The sequence below is a fragment of the Lethenteron reissneri genome, unplaced genomic scaffold (genome assembly GCF_015708825.2).
Source record: "Lethenteron reissneri isolate LAM-NWPU_2019-01 unplaced genomic scaffold, ASM1570882v1 scaffold_1405, whole genome shotgun sequence".
NCBI classification, from domain to species: Eukaryota; Metazoa; Chordata; class Hyperoartia; order Petromyzontiformes; family Petromyzontidae; genus Lethenteron; species Lethenteron reissneri.
Genome location: NW_026891119.1, coordinates 93,160 through 107,987, shown reverse-complemented (window position 1 = coordinate 107,987; position 14,828 = coordinate 93,160). Strand labels below are relative to the sequence as shown.

At 50.7% G+C, this 14,828-nt stretch overlaps 1 protein-coding gene across 1 annotated transcript; it reads left to right on the top strand.

The window, feature by feature from the left end:
* The first annotated feature begins 609 nt into the window (after positions 1–609).
* Positions 610–9,561, top strand: LOC133362218 (inward rectifier potassium channel 13-like). The gene is made up of 4 exons (XM_061581152.1): positions 610–639; positions 2,783–2,828; positions 5,570–6,016; positions 8,200–9,561. Exons 1-4 carry the CDS (start codon positions 610–612, stop codon positions 8,745–8,747), a joined length of 1,071 nt encoding a protein of 356 aa, XP_061437136.1. The 3' UTR covers positions 8,748–9,561.
* The last annotated feature ends 5,267 nt before the right edge of the window (positions 9,562–14,828 follow it).

Below are 14,828 nucleotides of genomic sequence, written 5' to 3'. Positions count from 1 at the left end.
ATTCGGACATCGGATGGACGGACGGACAGTATAATATATTGTAGGCTGGTTAACTCAGTAGTAGTAGGCAGGTTCACTCAGTATTATTTCTTCTATGTACGTGACTTGACCGAAAAAAGTTAACCGGTGAGGTTGTGGCGTGACGTCACCGCAGTGAGGCGCGCGCTCATTGGTCGTTGGGTCTCCTAGCAACGGTCAATGGCTTGCGAGATATTTTATACTATCAGAAATTTTAACAGTTTTCCCTCACTGCGTGAATTACACGCAGCTATTGTTTTAGTAACGCTAAATTCGCATTGAAATAAATTGGACGTCCCCAGTAATTCATTCTTAGGACAACCAACCACGCGCCCGCGGCGCGCGCATCCAATGGCAGCGCGAGTGAACCGACCCCCCCACCCCCAGCAAGACGCCTTGCGATTGGTCCGCTGGACTCCACGTGCTTGATTCATCCGACAAATCACGACACGCGCGGGAACCGATAACGCGAGACGTGGGATACGATTGGTTAACGCAGCCCTCACGTGACGTATCTCTACTTCCTTTCTGCTCTGCCCCTCCCACACTCCGCCCCCATGGTCTTGACCTCTTGGGGTAAGCCACGCCCCTATGACTATTAGCCCCGCCTTCTCGCCCCCGGTACTGTATTCTCGACTGTAGACTCCGGCCCTTTTCGCCAACGGCCCCTCCCTCCATCGCGCTAAGCTCCGCCTCACACCGCTTGACCCCGCCCCGGTCCCCCGTGGCCCCGCTCCGCCCCCGTGGCCCCGCCCTACACCCGCGTAACCCTGCCCCGGCCACCCGTGGCCCCGCCCCATCTCGGTGTCCCCGCCCCCAGCTCGTGGCCACGCCTCTTACCGCCGTAACCCCGCCCCAACCCCGCGTAGCCCCGCCCTGCACCTCGTGGCCCCGCCCCCTGCCGCAGTAGCCCCGCCCAGCCCCACCCCCTACCGCTGTAGCCCCGCCCAATACACCCCAAGCGGGGGAGAGATTTCCAGGCCTGGCTCTAGGCTGGAGACCCGCCGACGACGGGGGGGTAGGGAGTTTATTTTTATGTAAAAGCTTTAAATTTAAATGTTTCTATTTAAAAACATCAGGGAATGTAACATTGTTAAACATTAACTCCCTTTCACACACGCGGGGGGGTACGATACGAAGGGAGAGTTTGAGGCCTAGTTCTCGGCTGTAGGCCTAGCTGTAGGCTTTAGGCCGCTGCGAGTACATTTGTAATTGAAATGTATTACTTAAAAACTATCCCAGGGAATTATAAGGGAATGTTACACTTGTTTAGCCAGGAAAGCCTCACTGAGTCTAAAGGTTTTTGTAGGGTCCTGCCAAGTGTTTGCAGTAGGGGGCGATGTTGCTACACCTAATCGGACGATCCGAAGGGAGATTTTGAGGCCTAGTTCTAGGCTTTAGGCCTAGCTGTAGGCTTTAGGGCGCTGTGACCTAATTTTTAATTTAAATTAAAAACATCAGGGAATGTAACATTGTTAAACATGAACTCCCTTTCACACACGCGGGGGTACGATACGAAGGGAGACTGTGAGGCCTAGTTCTAGGCTTTAGGCCTAGCTGTAGGCTTTAGGGCGCTGTGAGTTTTTTATTTAATTTCAAAGTTTTAATTATAATGGAATGTTACACGTGTTTAGCCAGGAGAGCCTCATTAATTTAAATGTTTTAATTAAAAGCTATCTGAGGGAATTATAAGGGAATGTTACACTTGTTTAGCCAGGAAAGCCTCACAGAGTCTAAAGGTTTTTGTAGGATCATGCCAAGTGTTTTCAGTAGGGGGCGATGTTGCTACACGTAATCGGACATCGGACGGATGGACGGACGGACGAAATAATCTATTGTAGGCTGGTCCACTTCGTTCTTACCAGTCAAACAATGCTCAGCTGTAGCTCACGTGACTTCTGCCGCGACAATGTCTGGAAGTTTTCACCTGAGGACGACCGCTTGTGTTGCGATCGAAACGTCGTGATTTATTTATTATTTAATTTTTTCTACCTACGTGACTTTACTGAAAGAACCAAAGAGTATGAAAGACGTCTTGTCTGCTGATCTTGTTCATGTCCGTGTACATCAATATCCCACATTGCTTACACTACACACCACACAGGGAAATAAATAGAAACTAAAACGACTTCCGGGGATGGGCAAAGATCGAGGAATCTCTTTCAATGGAGCGAGTTCGGTGTGTTCGATTCAACATCTCTGTCTGTATCTCTGTTTGCCTCTGTGTGTGTCTCTCTCTGCCTGTCTCTGTGTCTATGTCGTCTCTCTCTGTCTGTGTTCCTCTTGTCTCTGTCTGTCCGCCTGTCTTCTCTGTCTGTGTGTGTCTATGAGCGTCTGTCCCACCGCAGTCAATGACTGTCAGTAGCAGCAGGCGCCCGTTCAACTCCCACGACTATACGCCACTCAAACTTGCTCCCAACACACAAAGACAAAGATCCCCCGTATAGCCTGCACAGACTGTAGGGGCAAGTGCTGTTAGCGAGCACCTATTAAGGGTGGGACGGCACACGAGGGGGTGGGTGGCCAGCACCACGCCCGGCCGCCTTTGTCTCCCCAGTGCTAGCGATGTTGGACACACCGCACCGGGTACTCGTTTGAGGCTGAGTCGACGTAGGGGAGGCTCAGGACCGGCTCAGAAAGTCGTCACTGGCGGTGTTGGCCACGAGCGGGAATGGAACTCGGGTAGTCGGTGCGGAGCGCAGCGCTCACGACACTGCCAACAACAACTTGAACTCTGACCCCGCTCTCTGACGTCACCACGCAGCGTGACCTCATCGGCGTCAAACGCCAGGGGGCGGTGTGCCTCGCAAGTGATGTCATGTCACCCACTCCCGACCGCGAAGCTCTTGAGCGTGACGTCACCTACGTCCCAGTGCCAATCCTTATTTGGGCAAAGCCACGCCCGGTGACTGGGGGCTCATTAACATAATTTATTTAAGTTACAGAGCCGCTCGTTGCGGGAGGGGAGTATTCACTTTAAGATGTTTCTTGTTCGTGTTTTTGTTTTCTGTTTGTTGCGGTTGCACCCGATTCAAGAGCCGAATGGCTCCCGGGGCGACACCGAAAACTTGAACTTGAATCCCAGAAGTGACGTCACGGCCTGTGCCGCGTGACGTCACGAGGCAGCAGCAGCAGCTGCTCCTGCCGCCTCGTGTGAACTGCAACCCGAGGTGAGAAATTCTCATCGCGGTTGTGGTGGTGGTGGTTGTGGTGGTGGTGGTTGTTGTGGTGGTGGTTGTGGTGGTGATGGTGATGGTGGTGGGGGTGGTGGTTGTGGTGGTGATGGTTGTTGTGGTGGTTGTTGTGGTGGTGGTTGTGGTGGTGGTGGTTGTGGTGGTGGTTGTGATGGTGGTGGTTGTGGTGGTGGTTGTAGTGGTGGTGGTTGTTGTGGTGGTGGTTGTGGTTGTGGTGGTTGTGGTGATGGTGGTTGTGATGGTGATGGTTGTTGTGGTGGTTGTGGTGGTTGTGATGGTGGTTGTGATGGTGGTGGTTGTGGTGGTTGTGGTGGTGGTGGTTGTGGTGGTTGTGGTGATGGTGGTGGTTGTGGTGGTGGTGGTGATGGTGGTGGTTGTGGTGGTTGTGATGGTGGTGGTTGTGGTGGTGGTTGTGATGGTGGTTGTGGTGGTTGTGATGGTGGTGGTTGTGGTGGTTGTGATGGTGGTGGTTGTTGTGGTGGTTGTTGTGATGGTTGTGATGGTTGTGATGGTGGTGGTGGTGGTTGTGGTGGTGGTTGTGATGGTGGTTGTGGTGGTGGTTGTGATGGTGGTTGTGGTGGTAGTGCTTGTGGTGGTGGTGGTGGTTGTTGTGGTGGTGGTTGTGGTGGTTGTGGTGGTGATGATGGGGGTGGTGGTGGTGGTTGTTGTGGTGGTGGTTGTGGTGGTGGTGGTTGTGGGACCTTTGTCTGTGTCTACCTTCATAGGTGCTGCTACTCGCTACTAACAGCACTTGCCTCAGCAGTCTGTAGAGGCTACACGGGGGATCTTTGTCTGTGTCTACCTTCATAGGTGCTGCTGCTACTCGCTACCATCACCACAACCATCATCACCACCACCATCATCACCATCATCATCACCATCACCATCATCACCATCATCGTCACCATCACCATCATCACCATCATCACCATCGCCACCAGGGTACATCGCCATCGTCATCATCATCACCATCATCACCACCAGGGTACAATCACCATTGTCACCATCATCACCATCATCGTCACCATCATCACCATCGCCACCATCACCACCATCATCACCATCATCACCATCGTCACCATCATCACCATCATCACCATCATCATCACCATCGTCACCACCAGGGTACCATCTCCACCACCAGGGTACAATCACCATCGCCACCAGGGTACATCGCCATCATCACCATCATCACCATCATCACCATCATCATCACCACCAGGGTACAATCACCATCATCACCATCGCCACCATCACCACCATCACCACCATCGCCACCAGGGTACAATCACCATCACCACCATCATTACCATCATCATCATCACCATCGCCACGAGGGTACAATCACCATCGTCACCATCATCGTCACCATCACCATCGTCACCATCACCACCATCATCATCGTCACCATCATCACCATCGCCACCAGGGTACAATCACCATCGTCACCATCATCGTCACCATCACCACCATCATCACCATCATCATCGCCACCAGGGTACAATCACCATCATCACCATCATCGTCACCATCACCACCATCGCCACCAGGATACATCGCCATCGTCACCATCATCGTCACCATCACCACCATCGCCACCATCATCACCATAGTCAACATCACCATCATCACCATCATCGTCACCATCATCACCATAGTCAACATCACCATCATCACCATCATCGTCACCATCATCACCATCATCGTCGATGTGTCTCTGTGTCTCTCCCCGTGTCTCTGTGTCTCAGCGTGTCTCTGTGTGTCTCTGTGTTTCTCCGTGTCTGTGTGTCTCTGTGTCGCAGCGTGTCTCCCCGTGTCTCTGTGTCACACCGTGTCTCTGTGTCTCTCCGTGTCTGTGTGTCTCTGTGTCGCAGCGTGTCTCCCCGTGTCTCTGTGTCTCTGTGTCTCTGTGTCACACCGTGTCTCTGTGTCTCAGCGTGTCTCCCCGTGTCTCTGTGTCTCAGCGTGTCTCCCCGTGTCTAAATTCCTCTTGATATGCAGATTCCTTTGTCAAGGCGCCCCTTCCCCCCTCCAACCCAGCTTAAATATACGCTGCCAAGCCTGGTGGTGTTTCATTCAGACGCCGTCTTCCCGACAGACCTGTTCTTCACCTGAGGACGGCTGCTTGCGTTGTGGCCGAAACGTCGTGAGAATTGTATTTTATTATGTTAAATTTGTCGCCAGGGCGTGCAACCCAGACGGGGCACTGACACCACAGCGAGCCAGACTCGCAGTGCAGGCAAAGCCGAGAAGACCCCCGACCCGGATGAGAAGCAGCGAGTCGGTGACTCGACCCAGTCGCCTGCGGCGCCTGTGTCCCTGGCCGTGGAGGCCGGCCCCGGCTCCCCCCTCCCCAGGCGGACACCGGCCCCACGGCGTCCCCGGGGGGGGCGGCGGCGGCCGTCTGATCGGCCGGGACGGCTCGAGCCGCCGGCGCTGGGCTCCGCGGGGTCCCCGCGCCGCGCTGCAGCGCCTCGGCGACCTGTGGACGTGGCTGCTGGAGCTGCGCTGGGGGCTGGTGCTGCTCGCGTTCGCCGCCAGCTTCACGCTCTCGTGGCTCCTGTTCGGCCTCGCCTGGTACGCGCTGGCGCTGCTGCACGGCGACCTGGGCCCCCCGCCCCCCTCGGGCGCCGTGTGCGTGCGGCGGCTCACGGGGCTGCTCGCCGCATTCTCGTTCGCCCTGGAGACGCAGCTGACCGTGGGCTACGGGGCAATGCACCCCGACCCCGAGGCGTGCCCCGCGGCCGCCGCGCTGCTGGGCACGCACATGGTGCTGGGACTCATGCTGGACGCGTTCATGACCGGTGAGAGAGGCAGTGTGTGTTAGTGTGTGTTAGTGTGTGTGTGTGTTAGTGTGTGTGTGTGTTAGTGTGTGTGTGTTAGAGTGTGTTAGTGTGTGTGTGTGTTAGTGTGTGTTAGTGTGTGTGTTAGAGACAGTGTGTGTGTGTTATTGTGTGTGTGTTAGTGTGTGTGTTAGTGTGTGAGAGACAGTGCGTGTGTGTGTTAGTGTGTGTGTGTTCGAGACAGTGTGTGTGTGTTAGAGATAGTGTGTAAACACCACCACCACCACACCACGTGTGTAAACACCACCACCACCACACCACGTGTGTGAACATCACCACCACCACTCCACGTGTGTGAACATCGCCACCACACCACGTGTGTGAACATCACCACCACCACTCCACGTGTGTGAATATCGCCACCGAGGAGACGGAGGCTGACGGGTGTGGTGCTGGCCATCCATCCCTTCGTGCTCCTTCTTCGTATGTGCTCGCAAACAGCACTCGCCCCACAAGTTGACTACGGTTACACCGAGGACATTTGTCTCAGCGTGCGTGTGAGCGAGTGAGACGCGGCGGTGTGAGCGGGAGGAGAGAGTGTGGCACAGACAGAGTTGCCGTCGTTTTGCTGCCCATACTCCGCTACCGTGGTGGTTTTACTGCCACCGCGACCCGCACCGTTGGGGGTTGCGTGGCTATAATCGCACTCCTCCGTGGCTTCCGAATTCCAGCGTCCATCGCAGGCACGGGCTCCCACAGTCTCTCGCACGCTCCCTCACATTCGCGCGGGATGCAGTCCTCTGATGAAGCTTTCCTGCCAACGTTCAAAGCGCTCCTCTGTCAGCCGTGTGTGTGGCCCCGTGGAGCGGGGGGCGGCTGCTGAGCCGATCCCAGCGGGACTCCTTGCGCGCACGTTGCCACTCGGGACCTCTCCTGGAGATGAGCGACACAGTTGATGTGAGGGTTGGCCAGAAATGAGCATCTTGACCTCAAGCTTCCGTGACTGTAGCAATTAATAAGCTTGGGTCTACGGGACGTTTCATCTTGTGTTGCGATCGAAGCGTCGTCGTTTTTTGTTGTTTTTTGTTATTTTCTTTGAGCCTATCTACGTGACTTTACCCATTGACCCAAGAATATCAATGAGCACGATGTGATTTGAAGCTTTCGTGACTGCTGGAATCCACACCCCTTTGGTTCTTTCGGTAAAGTCAACACAAGCGGCCGTCCTCGGGCGGGAAACATATAATCCAGCAGTGGATCTGAGCTAGTTCACGTTGATTACCACGAGTGACCCGACCAGCAATGGCCGCCCATTGTAATCTGCGTGCATTCGTTACTTTCCCCTCTTCGCACGCGAAGGGCTCGCGGCGTGTGACGTCGTCGCATCTATCCCTCCAAGGAACGAAACGGGACGGATTTCTCGACAAATCTTGGCCGTCCACTCGACGACGCTAGTTTGTAATTACTGGCGAAGCGTCACACTCCCCTTGTAAATGTTGTGGCTTTGCTCTCCTCCTCCTCCCCGTGGATTCGGCGTCCGGAGCAGCCCCCCCCCCCCCCCCCCCCCCGCCCGTGGCTAGAGCCGTGCCCGGACACGTGGGGGGCTCCTCTGAGTTTCCGCGCCACGTGGCCGCCGGATTCATGGGGGTTGGCGGGGGGGGGGGGAAGTAAAACGCCCGTTTCAATGCTAGTGATGCGAGGATAGACGCAGGTCACCTACAACGCGCACAACAGGCACTCGGCCTCTGTGCATTAGGCAGAAACCGTCCACGGTTCCTGTAGAACTGCTTTGTGGTCCGCTTTTCTTAGGGTCACTATCAGAATACATTTGGATAAACCTCATCAAGAGGTCACCGTCTCCCAAGTTTGTGAGCGACCTACGACGGGAGTGCGAGTCCCCAACGGCTTCTCGGTCTCGTGGTTTGGCACCGAGAGCGCCCTCGGGGGTAGTGGTCAAGTTGTGACGTTTGACAAGTGAAACTAAGCGGTGCTCGCGAGAGTGGAGATGATGAGAAATGGAGCGGAGACGAAAGCTTCAGGTCGGTGTTGAGCACAATCGCAGTTTGGCTTCATTGGGTGAATGCGGCCCCCCTCAGCCCAACATCCCGACGTAGCGGGACCCTCCCGGGTCTCTTGGGACGCGCTGTGCGCGCGACAATTATTAATTGACCCCGGCGGCCGAGCCGCCCCCGTGCCGCCCCCAGGAGCGTTCGTGGCCAAGATGGCGCGGCCCAAGCCGCACACGGGCACCATCCGCTTCAGCGACGTGGCGGTGGTGTGTTGGGGGGGCCGCGGCGGGGAGCGACGCCGCCGCCGCCTCGCGTTCCGCGTCGCCAACCTGCGCCCGTCGGCGCTGCTGGACGTGGCCGTGTCGGCCGTGCTCTACCGCTCGCGGCCGGGCCGGCCTCTCCGCCAGAGCGCCGTCGACTTCTGGCCGGACCAGCTGGGGGCCCGGCCCTGGCCCTACTTCCTCTTCCCGCTGACCTTCCACCACGAGCTGGGCCCCGACAGCCCCCTGCTGCCACTGCTGCTGCGAGAGCCGAGGTGGCCGGACGAGCACGTGGAGCTCGCCGTGTTCCTGCAGGCCACCTGCGAGGGCTCGGGCACCGTCTGCCGTCAGAGGACCTCGTACCTGAGGTCGGAGGTCCTGGCCGGTCGGCTGTTTGCGCCGATCGACGTCGATGTGGAGCGCGGCGTCGTGGACCTGTCTTTGTTCGACGTGACGGTGGCGGAGGTGGAGAGTGGTGTGTAGTGGATGCTCGCGGAGTCTCGGCGACGACACGAGTCGACGCGGTATAAAGGGGGACTGGCACCGCTTGATCCGGCTACGAATCCAATCGCCTCCGCCATCGCCATCATCGGTGCGAGGAGTCGCCTCTCATCGTTGACAAGGCAGCTTCGCTACTGCGCGCAGAATAGCAGCACGTGGCACAGTGAAATCACTCGGGGATGTTAAGAGCAAAGTTCAAAATTACTCCAGCGGTTGTCTGCTAATGAACTGGCCCAAAGCGAAGCACTAACTGCGTACAAGTGGCATTTGCTGTGTACCTTGTGTGTTGCTTAAATGAATGTGATCTGTAGGTTTCGTCGCGACTGACCGAGTGCCCACGTGCGATCGTGGCACCTGTGGCTCGCCCTGAAATGCAATTAAAGTCTCGAGTGTTGTCCAGTCCAACCTTGCTGCTTCCTCGCGTCGTGCAGAGCCACCTTGCTGCCAATCCACTCTCGAGCGGGGGATCTTCAGCCACATTTTCCAGAGCCACGTAAAAGAAAGCTGACATGTGCTGGCGGGTCATGTAACATGTGTGTGCTTGTGACCACTAATCTGTATGTCTATAGCTCTCCAAACTCTACCGCTTATTCATCTCTCATCTCACTGGCCTGTGTCTTGTCTCCAGGTCTCTCATCTCACTAATCTACCACTTCATGTTTTGGTGGACAGGGTCCTTTTGTTGATGGCACACGAGCCATCAACAAACTATACACTACACTATACACTACACTATACACTACAATACACTACTATACATTACCATACATTACTATACACTACACTATACACTACTATACACTACTATACACTACACTATACACTACTATACACTACACTATACACTACACTACTATACACTACACTATACACTACACTATACACTACACTATACACTACACCAGCGGTCGGGAACCTATGGCTCGCGAGCCATATATGGCTCTTCCGGTGACGGCATATGGCTCCCAGACAATTTTGAGTTGAAAAAAATAATAATAATTTTAAAAAATCAGTTTGGAACTGATTTTTAAATACTTGTGATATTGCTTAATAATACTGTGTCATTTTAAAGTAAACAGAAATTAGTTTTGAAGATAAATTTCACGGGTCACGGGCCCTGTGACCCGTGACCCGTGGGTCGGGTCGGGAACCAATGGCTCGCGAGCATGTGACGGGTTATTGTAAAGGTGTAGAAATCCATTTGATCAGATAGCCAACTAGTTTATCCGCTTCAACCCTTGTAACGGAAAAGATGGTGAAAATAAAAAAGACAATGATTACCGTGCATTCCAGGCTGCGTGGGCAGAGGAATTTGCATTTGTGGAGAGAGCAGGATCTGCGGTATGTCTAATATGCAATGATAAAATTGCATTGATGAAACGGTCAAATATAAAGCGGCACTTCGATACGCACCATGCTTCATTTGCATCGAAATATCCAGCGGGGGACAGCAGGAAAAAGGCATGCGAAGAGCTACAGCGGAGAGTGCAGACGAGTCAGCAGCAACTACGTGTGTGGACCAAGCAAGGTGACGGGAATTCCGCTAGCTTTGCGGGTGCTTTGGCAATAGTAAGGAATGGAAAGCCATTCACAGATGGCGAGTATGCCAAAACATTCATGCTTGATGTGGCCAATGAACTGTTTGATGACTTCCCAAATAAAGACAAGATAATCAAATGAATAAAAGACATGCCTCTGTCAGCAAGAACTGTTCACGATCGTAGCATCATGATGGCAAATCAAGTCGAGGAAACACAAATTAAGGACATAAACGCCGGGACATACTTTTCTCTCGCGTTAGATGAGTCAACAGACGTTAGCCATCTATCTGAGTTCAGTATAATTGCCAGGTATGCTGCAGGTGACACACTGCGTGAGGAAAGCTTGGCTGTTTTGCCAATGAAAGGGACAACAAGAGGAGAGGATTTATTCACGTCTTTCATGGAGTTTGCTAAATAAAAAAAACTACCGATGGATAAACTTATTTCTGTCTGTACTGATGGTGCACCCTGTATGTTGGGGAAGAACAAAGGATTTGTAGCGATTCTCCGTGAACATGAAAAGAGAGCCATCCTAAGTTTGATTTTAAGAATATCTTTTAACTGTTGAATTCCTATTGGGAAATAATTTGCCTAGTTCCTTTCCTGTTTGAGCAAGCGTATTAATAAAGATGTCGATACGAGTGTAATAATCCTTCTGAGACGGCTTCGGAATCGGTCCTCTTTATTTTCACCACAATACACTTTACTCACACACTCTCCGTTGCTGGCAGACAACAGAGAGCGGGCAGACTTCACACCAGTTCCCACCGCGCACGTGGCACCCAGAGCCCCCGTACGCGCGTGGCATCTCGCTCTGCTCGTTCCCCAGTCTGCTCTCGATCGTTCTCTCTCACTCCCTCTTAATCCCTCCGTCACGTGGTCCCCCCGGCCAATCCTTCATGGACAGCCTCGACCATTCTCGATGGTTCCCTGTCAATCCCGGGACCACGCCTCTCATCCGGCTTCCCATTAGCTGGGGCCCCGAATGGCTGGGCCAATCACTCCTGATGACATGCCGTGATCACGCCGGGGCCATGCTCCCTATCTCAACCCTTATTGGCTACAAAGCAGGATTGGCAAGCCAATCCCCACGTGAACCCTCTATGGCTGTTATTACACGAGTATTAACGTGAGTTTTCTTGCAAATTAATAAAGACCTGATTTGTTTTTAAAGATGACTGATCGTACGTTATTGCTACCATGTTTCCTTTAAAAAACACGGACGAGTTGACATACACACACGAGTGTGCATCCAAACACGACTGTATATACAGCGGTGTGCATTTACACACGAGTGTGCATGTGTTTCTACGAGTTTTAACGTTCATATACTTGCAGAACAATAAAGACCTGACATGTTAAAGATGACTAATCGTCCCTTATTGCTACAATGTTCATAGCGAACACGTGTGGAGGCGAGTTTCAGGTGAAGCATCTCCATCACACAAGTTTACCCTTACCTGGCAGCATCGTGGCAGTCCGCTGGTCACACTCATGACGTCACACTCACGAGCTGTAGGGGCCAGTGAGACTTCCCAAATCTGACTGTTGACTGATGAAGCTAGTTTTAATTACAGACGAAAGGTCGTACTCACATTGTAAATGTTGTGGCTTGGCTCTCCAACACACCGGTGTGCTGTACTAGTGACTAATATGCATGTTCTGTTTACGTGACAACCCTAACTAGTTGGCTTTGTCGGGTGGTAGTGGGTTTCAACGACACATTTGTATATTTAAGCGATCTAACCCAAAAAAACCTTTAATATGGACATTATAATAAACCACGCTTACAAGCTAAACCATTCAGATGATTATTCAAAGTTCATGGCAGAGTTTTTTAATATAAAACACTCGTTTTCTAGAAGCACCCCGCTCAACACGATTGTCATTAAATATATTTATAAAACAAAGTCAGTACAGTATAAACTTGCACATTTTATTCCAAATCAAGCTCGAGATCACCAATTTTTGATATTTCAGGCTCTATGTCGCTTTATAATCCTCTAAACTTGCAGCAGTTTAGAGGACATTGGGGGGTGGTATGTACATGTTGTTAGTTTGCACATTTACAATGGCCTGTAAACTGTGATCAATTTATCGACTATGAATATAAGTATAAAATGTTGCAATGCTGATGGAGATATTCTAAGAGGTGCTTTATAGCGTGGTGACTTGATTTTATGGATATTTTTAAGGACTCTTGTTGATGGTGTGTCTAAACAACGAAGGTTATTTGTTATATTCGATCAATTAAAACGGTTACAATTGCTCTGGATACCCATCTGGATGGTATAGTTTGTAAGTGTTGTTTATTATTATAACCATCATCAGTCTATAGCAGTGTGTATTTACACTGATGTGTATGTACAGTGATGTGTGTGTTTTTATTTACCACGTGTTCTCACGGTAAGTGCATTGAATGTGGAGGGGTTACCAGCCCATCGCAACAGTCCGGAGACCTCGTGGGCCTCTGTGATGTCTATGAGCCTTCCCTCTCGGACATTGCTCACATTGACCACAGCTTTACCGCCCTGCACCGCTGATGAGGTAGGGGGTTGTTTTTACAGAACTTTACTCGTGGGCAGGGGAATGCCAAACAACAGGGAGTGTGATAATTGGTTCTTTACCCTTCTATCTGGCAACAAAACTGACACCTTTTTGCAAGGAGTCATGTTTGCATAGACCGCAATACCTGCAGTCATAAATACAAACAAAAGACATAACTCTGATAATGTGCACTGTCCTTGAAGTTGATTGGTCCACACCCGAGACAGCTTTCCTTCGAGCCTAGTCTCATATGGGTTGGACCAGATGACGCCAAAAGGCGCACAGAAGATTGTATAATAACAAATAGTATAAAAGTGTAATGTTTAATATAATGTATAAGGTAATATATAGTATCATAATTGTATAGTGAATATACAGCAGTATGGTATACAGTAGGGTGGGTAGAATAATACATAGTGTAATATTATAATGTATAGTCTAAGGTATAGGGTGGTGTATAGTTATACAGCATATTATTTAATGTTGGGTTTGTCTATGGCAGTATATAGTACGGGGTAGACTCGTGTGATGTAAGAGAAAAAAGTGTAGCTGGAGGCATATTCTGTTTTTTGCGACGTAAAATTGTAATGTATGAATTTCTGTTAGTAGCTCAGCTTATTGGAGAGTATATTTAGTATACTAATGATACTGATGTAGTTCATATTTTAGTTTTTTACGTGGTGGTTTAGTTACTGCAGCTCCATACTATTAACATTCCTTCCCTTTATGAATGCTAACCCTACTCCCTCCCTTTGATGCTGCTAATCCTGCATAATGCACGGGCATAATATGACTTTGAAACCCCCCGCCCACCTCCTACGCATTCCACAAGTAGTGAATAATCCCATAATTGCATTTCAACATAATACGTATGTACATCTCACTACATCCAAATCCTTTGTTCTCGCCTTGGCCTATCATGGACTTTGTCTTCAATTGTAATTTTTACATTAACAATCCGCATATCTAGCAACATAATACGTATGTACATCTCACTGCATAATTGTACACTTCCGTTTGAATAAGGATGTGCATCTCCATGCATTATTCCGTGCTTCGAGTTAATTTGCTAATATTCACCCCCCAATGTCCTCTAAACTGCTGCAAGTTTAGAGGATTATAAAGCGACATACAGTCTGAAATATAAAAATTGGTGATCTCGAGCTTGATTGGAATAAGATGTGCAAGTTTATACTGTACTGACTTTGTTTTATAAATATATTTAATGACAATCGTGTTGAGCGGGGTGCTTCTAGAAAACGAGTGTTTTATATTATAATTTCTGCCATGAACTTTGAATGCTCATCTGAATGGTTTAGCTTGTAAGCTTGGTTTATTATCATGTCCATATTAAAGGTTTTTTTGGGTTCGATCGCTTAAATATATAAATGTGTCGTTGAAACCCGCCACCACCCGACAAAGCGAACTAGTAAGGATTGTCACGTAAACAGAACAAGCAAATGTTTCACGAGTACAGCACACCGGTGTGTTGGAGAGCCAAGCCACAACATTTACAATCTGAGTACGACGTTTCGCCTGTAATTAAAACTAGCTTCATCAGTCGACAATCAGATTTGGGAAGTCTCACTGTTTCGTTGCTTATATTGAAGCATAGATGTGTTGACCACGCAGCTGCGCTCTATTGAAGTATGCTGCCCTTTGTCGGCATGCATTTATTTAATGTTTTATTTTAAAGACACATTTATATACTTCAGCGATCTAACCTAACAACCTCTATTATGGATGATATTGGCCCCGAAATCCTACGTGTTAAACTCGTGTGTATGTGTTTAATATTTTGGATGTTTTTAAAAATAATTATTGCATTGAATTTGGAGAGGTTACCAGCGCCTCGCACCCGTCCAGAGACCTCGTGGGTATCTGTGGTGGCTACGCGCCTTCCCTCCAGGACATTGCTCACATCCACCGCAGCGTTACCGTCCGGCACCGCGGATTAGGTAGCGGATTCTTTTTT

Excerpts from the sequence above, each read along its gene's own strand:
- LOC133362218 (XM_061581152.1), top strand. The coding sequence starts at position 610 with ATGACTATTAGCCCCGCCTTCTCGCCCCCG. Across the intron at positions 640-2,782 it reads GCCCCGCCTTCTCGCCCCCG|CGTGACCTCATCGGCGTCAA; the intron begins GTACTGTATTCT and ends GTCACCACGCAG. Across the intron at positions 6,017-8,199 it reads GCTGGACGCGTTCATGACCG|GAGCGTTCGTGGCCAAGATG; the intron begins GTGAGAGAGGCA and ends TGCCGCCCCCAG.